The sequence below is a fragment of the Gymnoscopelus braueri genome (assembly GCF_963280865.1).
Source record: "Gymnoscopelus braueri genome assembly, chromosome: 20".
Lineage (NCBI taxonomy): Eukaryota > Metazoa > Chordata > Actinopteri > Myctophiformes > Myctophidae > Gymnoscopelus > Gymnoscopelus braueri.
Window position 1 is genome coordinate 42,374,050 of NC_137622.1, and position 9,759 is coordinate 42,383,808.

The following is a 9,759-nucleotide window of genomic DNA, read 5'->3' on the forward strand; positions in this document are numbered from 1 at the left end:
ACTCACCAGTGCCAAGGTGTTTTTGTTGTTTTTTTGTTTTTTTCATGTCGCCATAGATCTTGTTAAAATCCTTAAGATTGAGCTCTACACGGTCTGTTTACATCCGCGAGATCTCCCTGTATCTCCCAGTGAAGATCGCGTGTCAAACGGGGCATCCATGTTTGAGTTAGAGCGGATTACGTTAAACAGTGAAATGCGAGGAGAAAAAACTACAGGAAGAGAATTGAGTTTCAGTTTCGTCTGTAGAATGGGAGCGGGCGTGATCGTCAAAACCGGATCCCAAATAATTCTATTTCCGGTCATCAAACCGGAAACGGAAGTGGATCAAAAAAATTCCGAAAGTGCACCCGGACCGCGCATGCGCGAAAAGACCGCAGCCCGTAGGGCTACGGTCTCGGCGCTTAACAGTTGGATTTAACGGACCGTAGGACTACGTTCTTGGCGGTTAATGTGTTAATGGGTTAATAACACAGAGTCATCTTCACTTCATTGTATCGTTCGTTCATAAGTGTGAAGAGAAATATCTATCACAGTGGTGGACAAAGAAAGTACTCAACCCCAGTACTTGAGTCAAAGAATAGATACTATTGATCAGTCAATAAAACATGGACTGCACTTGGACACATCATCAGTGTTGTTACCTGGAGTCACTGGGTGTTTGGGGTCTTGCAACAGACACCCTTCTCCAGGCGACCCGACCGAGGCTGATCAGACCCCGGCCTGTGTCATGCTACTGCCCCCCCACTGCCTCTTGAGGGGTAGTTAGAGACGGTGCTAATTAGGGCGTTAGGGTCAGCCTGGAACCCGCCAGACCGACTACGCAGATCCATGCATGCTGCATTTACAACCTGCAACCTGCATGGATCCACGCCATCTATCCCGACCACTGCCAGTCCAGTAAAGTTGCGATGTTGCAGCTGTTGGCGACACTAGGAGGCCCCACGCACTGTGGCTCCAGGCCTGGCTCCTCCTTCGTCTGACCAGAAATGGAGGCTTTTCTGTCGCTTTTCTGTCGATCAAATATTAAGTGAAAGGAGTTGCTCAGTCAACCTTTGTACTTGAGTTAAAGTACTGCAGTACTTGCTTTTAAAAACAGTTATCTTATATTAAAATGTTATATAAAAATGGCCTAGAGGGTGGGTGGAGGGTGGACGTCACAAACGTAACATCTGGACTTCCGGGTTGCACCGTTGCACCGATCCACACCAAACTTGACACAAGCACTGTTCAGGGGTCTGCCATGACACATGACGATAGTCGCACCGTCGGCCCACCCTCTAGGCAAATTACATAGGATATGATATAACGTGTGTGTGTGTGTGTGTGTGTGTGTGTGTGCGTGTGCGTGTGCAGATGACAGGCATAGAGGTGATGCTGGGCAGTGCCTCCGGGGGGCGCTGTGTGTTCCTGAGCTGGAGGGGGGCAGGAGGGGACGCCGCCTCCTCCCATGAGGCCTTGCAGGCCAGCCGGTCGTCACGGCGACGAGGCCGCGGCGTCGAGACGGCCCGCCGAGAAGAACCCGACTGGGACAGCCTGAGCATCCAACACACTACCATGTATGACACACACACACACACACACACACACACACACACACACACACACACACACACACACACACACACACACACACTGGATTAACGTCCTTAGTCGCTACGACTGATTTCAGTCATTTGGATCCCATAGAAGCCAGCATCTCCTCTATGAAAGCAATGTCTCGACACAGAAAATATCCGATCTACAAGCTCACAACACGTCGCTGCGGGATGTGTCGTGAGCTTGGAGATCGGCTATTTTCGGGTTATTAGTTGGCGGCAATAACGCTGCGTCAAGTCAAACCAAACTAAACATTTGACTTCCGGATGGTCGGCCTTCAAAATAAGATTGTACGTCAGTCCATCTTTTTAAGAATACTTAATTTTCACTGTTCAGGTGATAAGAAGCGGCTTGCTAGCTCTCATGCATTGAAGGAGGCATGAGCTCGGCTCTCCCTAGGCTGGCAGAGGGAGTCTAGCGCCCAGGATTACTTAGACAATTGGCTAAAAAAAAATTGAAAAAAAAGAAATATCGAGATGTGAATTTTTTCACATATCCTTCAGCCCTACACGCACACGCACACACACACACACACACACACACACACACACACACACACACACACACACACACACACACACACACACACACACACACTGTGTAATGATTGGTGGATGGTGGTTGTCAGGGTGATCTCCAGGGTTCCTAAGGTGTCCGTTGTGCTGAGCCACCAGCCGCCAGCGCTGACCAATGAGATGTACCGCATCAGCATCACCGTCCAATCGCAGGAGGAGGGCGTGGCCAGAGATGTTAAACTGACAGCTGGTCTCAAACCAGGTACTGTGCACTGACTGAGAGGTTGTCATGGAAACGTAGGCCTGGACAGTGTTGGACATAGGGCAGGCCTGTCACAAGCATTACATAATTGCCATTATTTTTGCATAATCAAATGTTGATCTTTTTCCTTTTTTTAATATAGCAGAATTAGCTGCTATTTTTACTACTACTAACAACACTGTACGAGTAGATCGTTGCCAATTTTCCGTTTGTACTCTCTCAGATAGGGCTGCACAATTAATCACATTTTAATCGGATCACGATTGTGGCTTCCCACATTTAAATTAACATGATCGTTCGATTTTTGATATTTAAAATGTGAGACGCGTTGTGAGCTTGTAGATCGGCTATTCTCGGCATGCAAAACTGTCGTACGACAAAGTATCAGTTAAAATGTATGTCAGCTGTGAGGTTCAGCATCCATCATGCAGGTATAATGAATAGAGTGAAAGACAGTATTTAAGTCTGCAAAGATGTGTTTATTAGCAGGAATACATAAAAGTGAAAGCATTGCTCTGTTGATTTCATTTAGTGTTAAGTTTTGGTATTTATTCTGGGAGACCCGTTTTGCAGGAATGTACAGTAAGCACAACATGAATGTGAAAGCAGTGATATGCTTGTGTAAAAAAAACAATCACTAAACTCGGTGAATAATTGTGATCTCAATATTGGTCAAAAATAATTGTGATAATCATTTTGTCCATCATCGTGCAGCCCTCCTTTCAGAGTAGCTGGTGGTCCTTGAAAGGAAAAAAAGGTTGTGAATAGATTCAGACTGATATATCGGTCTGGCCAACATATATCGGCCATTATTTTACTTTGTTGACGACATCAGTATCTGCAATTATGCAGCCTATGTGTCCTGATTTATAACCACTCTCAGCCTTTCTGTGCATACATTTTGTGCATGTTATTCTTGGTGAAAATGATCAAAAAACGTTCAAAAATACAGGCTCACAACGCGTCACCAGTTATTTTTAAATTTTTAAATGAAATACATTCTAGTTAAAAGTGCTCAATAGAAACATTAATGAAAACGTTTTTTTAATTGTTTAGAGAATGTTGCCCTTTTCAAGATATTGATCAAAAACAGTAATCGGTGGTCTAGGGCGGCATCGGACAAACACATCTGGCATCGGTCGGCTCTAGTTGAGAATCACTGGTGTCTCTCTCTCTCTCTCTCTCTCTCCAGGCCAGGATGCCAACCTGAGTCAGAGCACCAACGTGACACTGAGTCCCACCAAAGTGTGTGACGATACGGACCCTGCACTGCTGCCAGATATCCCCCTGGGAGACCTCCAGCCAGGGGACAAGGTATTTACACTGTGTTACAGCAGATTATTGCCTTAGGAATGCGACAAAATCAAAAAAATATTAGATAGCATGTTTTTTAAACAGATGCTAGGTTCATAGTTTACCTGGTAAACTATGTTTCAAAGGTATAGTTTCAATGTAAAGTTTACCTGTCATCCTAGTTTACTGAGAACACTACACCCTCTCTCTGGATAAGAGCGTCTGCTTAAATGTCTACAATGTTAATTGTATTGTTTTGGAAGCCCTAGTCTACCAGACTGTTCTGCCTGTCAGTTAGTGAATGCATGGTGTGAACCTCTCTCTGTGCTGCCTGTCAGTTAGTTAATGCATGGTGTGAACCTGTCAGTTAGTGAATGCATGGTGTGAACCTCTCTCTGTGCTGCCTGTCAGTTAGTTAATGCATGGTGTGAACCTGTCAGTTAGTTAATGCATGGTGTGAACCTCTCTCTGTGCTGCCTGTCAGTTAGTTAATGCATGGTGTGAACCTCTCTCTGTGCTGCCTGTCAGTTAGTTAATGCATGGTGTGAACCTCTCTCTGTGCTGCCTGTCAGTTAGTGAATGCATGGTGTGAACCTGTCAGTTAGTGAATGCATGGTGTGAACCTCTCTCTGTGCTGTCTGTCAGTTAGTGAATGCATGGTGTGAACCTCTCTCTGTGCTGCCTGTCAGTTAGTTAATGCATGGTGTGAACCTCTCTCTGTGCTGCCTGTCAGTTAGTTAATGCATGGTGTGAACCTCTCTCTGTGCTGCCTGTCAGTTAGTTAATGCATGGTGTGAACCTCTCTCTGTGCTGCCTGTCAGTTAGTTAATGCATGGTGTGAACCTCTCTCTGTGCTGCCTGTCAGTTAGTGAATGCATGGTGTGAACCTCTCTCTGTGCTGTCTGTCAGTTAGTGAATGCATGGTGTGAACCTCTCTCTGTGCTGCCTGTCAGTTAGTGAATGCATGGTGTGAACCTCTCTCTGTGCTGCCTGTCAGTTAGTGAATGCATGGTGTGAACCTCTCTCTGTGCTGTCTGTCAGTTAGTGAATGCATGGTGTGAACCTCTCTCTGTGCTGCCTGTCAGTTAGTGAATGCATGGTGTGAACCTCTCCCTGTTCCCTGCAGGTGGAGCACTGTGTGTATGTGAGGTGTGTGTCCACGGGCCCCAGGGTGTTCCTCTTCCACGTGGCTTACAGCATCAACACCACCGTGGAGGGACAGCACATCGACTGTAAATGTCACAAGGTACTAACTACAGTATGCATGGATCAAAGCAGCGGTGGGCAACTTTGATGTTGGATGTTTTCTATGAAGCGTGTCACACACTGAAAATAGGCAATATACAATTTTACAACACGTCGTTATATAAGCCCGTAATGGCCTATTTTGGGTTATTAGTTATTTTAATATTAAATAGTATTTGAAGTAGAAATAGTAAATAGTAAAAAAAGTAGTTCAATCTTCTGGTATGGCTGTATGTATGGCTACAAAAACATCATCATAATGTTACATATTATTGTGCTAATTGTTTATGAAACAGTGCTAGTGTGTGGGGATGCCTTTCACACTTTGACACAGAACTCTTGTGCTTTTGAAAGGCGCTACACCATATATAAATGCAACATTTACCATTCATTTACCGCTTTTCTTCCAGGACGAGACCGTCACCATAGAGACGGTGGTTCCGTTCGAAGTGTCCGCCAAGTTTGTGTCCACGAAGGTGAGTAGAGGCCTCAGCCGCACAGGTTTACAGGCGGAAAAATACTGGGTGAAATATGTAACAAATATAATAATGTAAAACAGTGGTTGACATTTTTTTGTCCTAAAAGCTCTCGTCATTTGCCGTTTTCAGGAAAGGGGTGAAGAATAGTGATAGAAAGAAAATAAGGAAACCAAAAACAGGACTTAGTGAAATGATGTGGCCACAGTTTAAAATCTATCTGCTCAGTCAGGAGGCACTGATTGCCAGTGGCGGAAAGTAACTAAGTACATGTACTCAAGTACTGTACTTAAGTACAATTTTGAGGTATTTGTACTCTACTTGAGTATTCCCAATTTCCAATACTTTTACTTCTACTCCACTACATCTCAGAGGCAAATATTGTACTTTTACTCCCACTACAATTATTTGAAAACTTTAGAGACTAGTTACTTTGTAGATTTTGATTATTATTACAAAACATGCATTAACCACTTCAGCCCTATATACATTTCGGGTCATTTGAAAATAGCAGATCTACAAGCTCACAATGCGTCGCGATTGTGAGCTTGTAGATCTGCTATTTTCAAAAGATTTTTATACATTTGAAAACTTCAAATGGGACATTCTGTATAATGATTACTTTTAATTGCAGTATTGATACTTTTACTTAAGTATAAAATGTGAGTACTTTTTCCACCACTGCTGATTGCAAATCTTTCACTCTATGTCTTATTTGTAATGTTATATTTCTCTAAATGTGGCGTATCATTCATTCATAGCATCATATGCTATCTGTGGTTTTCTCCCGCATTCATAAATCAGGGAAAGGGAGGTACCGAAGCCAAAAACGTGTTAATCTTTTTTTAAGCGTATGACTTCAACTCCACTACATTTCACTCCTTCCAATTTGTAGGAAGAAACCCTGGGACCCAAGCTTACAAAAATACATAATGAATTAACCACTTGATGAATGATTTGCACCCTCAACATTTCCTCACGGAAACCCTTCAGTCTGTTCTGAGAGCTATTACCACCAGTAAATGATAGACATGGTTACAATATTACTAGACAGGCCCTAAGCTGTCGCTTTGCCTTACCTCTGGCTCAGAGTCAGGACCAATGGAAACTGTTCATGTACGCCAGTGGTTACCAAACGTTTTGATGTCGAGAACCACCAACATTATATGTATTTGGCCGCGGACCCCCATCTAAAAATATGTTGTTCCAGGGACCCCCCAGAAGCAAAGATTTGAGTTTAAAATTTTGGCTTTAAAAAAGAATATATATATTCAAAGATTTGCACAATTTTCACTATATTGACATTGTGTGCGTGTGCGTGTGCGTGTGTGTGTGTGTGTGTGTGTGTGTGTGCGCGCGCGCGCGTGTGTGTGTGTGTGTGTGTGTGCTTGTAGTTTGAGCCGTTGGACCATGTGGTGGCTGACATTCCCTTCCTGTTGATGACGGACGTGCTGTCCTCCTCACCGTGGCCTCTGCTCCTCAGCACCTCCTCTGTGCAGCTGCTGACCATGACCTCCAACACCTCCCAGCCAGCCTCCCAGCTCCAACAAGGTGCTCCATCATGACCATTATTTGTGGTGCAATAACTGTCCCCCTTCCTATACAAACCCATTGGGCCTCATTCACTAAGCCAGTGGTTTTCAACCTTTTTCATGCCAAGGACCCCTAAACTTATATGCATTTGGCCGGGGACCCCCATCTGAAAATGTTGTGCCAGGGACCCCTAAGAAGCAAAGATTAGAGTTTAAATGTTCGCTTGAAAAAAATATATATTCAAAGATATGCACACATTTTCAAGATTTTTCAAAGATAGCAGATCTACAAGCTCATAGCGCGGCACTCGGTGCCGCGCTATGAGCTTGTATATCTGCTATTTTTGAATAGCCAAAGCTAAGAGGTTAAAAATGATTGTGACGCTATGTTAACTATTTTTGCTGGGTACCCCCTGATACCCCCTCAAGGACCACTGGTGGTCCCCGGACCACTGGTTGAGAACCACTGCACTAAGCTGTTCCTAAATAAAGTGACTAAAGGGGTGTGTACTGTATATTTCCCCTAAGCACAATCTGACGTGCGATTCACCAAACGGGGTGTAAATCTCTGATACGTGCGGATCACAGGTGTTCCTCATTTTTTGTCTGAAAGTCACGAGCGCGCTCCCGTGTAGATCATCCACGAACCCTCCACTGTCCTACATCTGAATTGGAAATGGAGTAATGGACACAGCTAGACTTCATCCATACTGTCTCCTCATCAGATGTTAACTCATTCCCTGCCAAGAACGTAAAAAACGTAATTATTTCCAATTACCAATTCTGCCTAGTACGTAAAAACGTAATTTTGAAAAAACTTTGATTTTAAAAGATCTCACCGTCCTTCATCTCTCGCAGTGACACATTTCATTGTAGCACACCCGGATACGGAAATGACGTCAATCGAAGATTTTCGTTTCCGCCTGCTTCCTGTTTAAGTCCCCCTCTAAAACGGCATTATCTCGGCTTTGTTTTTTCCGTCGTGGAACGCTGTTTAGAAACGCTGTTTAGAAACTGCTACTACCGCAAAATGGAATGTCGCCGATCGAAAATGTCTTCTCTGGGCCACTCACACAACTACCCTGTGTGTCTACAAACAGTTGAACACGCGAATATAAGGGATTTAGCGAGGTCTGTGGCGAGGTGAAAAAGTAAGTGAGTTTTCCGTTCACATGGCGAAACATGGTGTTTTTACGCTGGGCTGGTGGACAGAGACTCCGCCCCGATCGGAATGTCTGTTGTCTGAGCGACGTGCATGTATCGCCGGTGTGTTTATAAACGATTGCACTTGCGATCATAATGGGGAAAAAAAACACTAAATCGCTGGCAGTGGGCAAACACAGCCAGAAATAAGTCCGGCAGAGAATTAGTTAAGACTGCGTTCATGTGATGTGGTCAATATTATAAATGAATACCGCAACCTTGGAGTTGGCATTACATTACATTATATTACAGTCATTTAGCAGACGCTTTTATCCAAAGCGACTTACAATAAGTGCATTCAACACAGGTAGGGAATTAAACTACTAATCACCAGAAGTCCTAAGTGCATTTTCTGCTAAAACAAGCAACTAAGAGTATACAGTACCTAGCGCTAAGGTAAAAGTGCAATATATCAGCTACCTACTTTCTTAAACAGATGAGACAAATAGCTAAATCAAATGAGCAAGAGCTAAAACAAATAACAAGATCCAATAAAACAATACAATAATAAAACAAGAGTTCGTACAACTAGTTAACAACAAGCAGGCAAGGCGAAGAGGAAGGGTAGTGTTTCCTGAAGAGGTGGGTTTTCAGTCTGCTCCGAAAGATGGGCAGTGACTCTGCTGTCCTGACATCAGTGGGGAGTTCAGTCCACCACTGTGGGGCCAGAACAGAAAAAAGTTGTGACCGTGTAGATCGGCCAGAAGGACCCTTGGGCGACAATGGCATGAAAGCCCAATAGGCGAAACTGTGCCACAGTTACACTAATGGCAAACACACAGAGGGAACTAATAATTCAGCTCTATATGCGTCAACTGAAAAGAAATACAAATCGGTAGAATTTGCTTCTTGTCTATAATATGCAATACAAGCAATAGATCGTTTGACATATTCTTTCTTTTTTTTATATGCGTTGACAAATGTTGGGCACATAAATATTTTATTTGAGTTTTGGCACCATTTTGAATGAAGAATAAGGCATTCTAATGACACACACAAGCTTTGGTCCCATGTACTGTAAGTCCGCCTCCGAGCAGACGAGAGAAAGAGCGGACGTCCGTCAAAATTCACGGACAAAAAAAGGATTGATGAATCAGACTGGTAACGTGGGAATTTGCGTAAATGCTGGTAAGTGCAAAATATGGACATAAGCGAGCTTAGTGAATGAGGCCCATTGTAACTTCAAACTTCAATTTTAACCATGTTAGATTCAGTGAAAACGTCCTTGGTTCTGGTGACTGATATTGTTCTAACACATGAGTGGGCCGTGTTTTTCAATGAATGTTTTTATGTTTTCTATATATGTGTGTGTGTGTGTGTGTGTGTGTGTGTGTGTGTGTGTGTGTGTGTGTGTGTGTGTGTGTGTGTGTGTGTGTGTGTGTGTGTGTGTGTGTGTGTGTGTGTGTGTGTGTGTGTGTGTGTGTGTGTAGTGGTTCTCCAGACAGGGGAGTGCGCCAGCGAGTGTTTCTGTCTCCAGTGTCCACCGGTAGATATCGATAACGCCACCGTGGGGGCGGGGCAGTACCTGATATCATGGAGGAGGTGTGTATACTGTACACACACACACTAGGCCTGTCCCCGACTAAGGATTTGTTTAGTCGAATCTAATTGGCGACTAATTGCCAATAGTCGACTGG

At 43.9% G+C, this 9,759-nt stretch overlaps 1 protein-coding gene across 1 annotated transcript in view; it reads left to right on the forward strand.

The window, feature by feature from the left end:
* The window catches only part of trappc11 (trafficking protein particle complex subunit 11), a 39,343-nt gene that overhangs the window by 22,448 nt on the left and 7,136 nt on the right, over positions 1 to 9,759 (forward strand). The window contains exons 20-26 of the mRNA XM_080416523.1: positions 1,354 to 1,556; positions 2,225 to 2,373; positions 3,566 to 3,687; positions 4,793 to 4,912; positions 5,322 to 5,387; positions 6,782 to 6,938; positions 9,553 to 9,664. Coding sequence (XP_080272649.1) covers positions 1,354 to 1,556; positions 2,225 to 2,373; positions 3,566 to 3,687; positions 4,793 to 4,912; positions 5,322 to 5,387; positions 6,782 to 6,938; positions 9,553 to 9,664 — 929 coding nt within the window. The remainder of the gene's footprint in view (positions 1 to 1,353; positions 1,557 to 2,224; positions 2,374 to 3,565; positions 3,688 to 4,792; positions 4,913 to 5,321; positions 5,388 to 6,781; positions 6,939 to 9,552; positions 9,665 to 9,759) is intronic.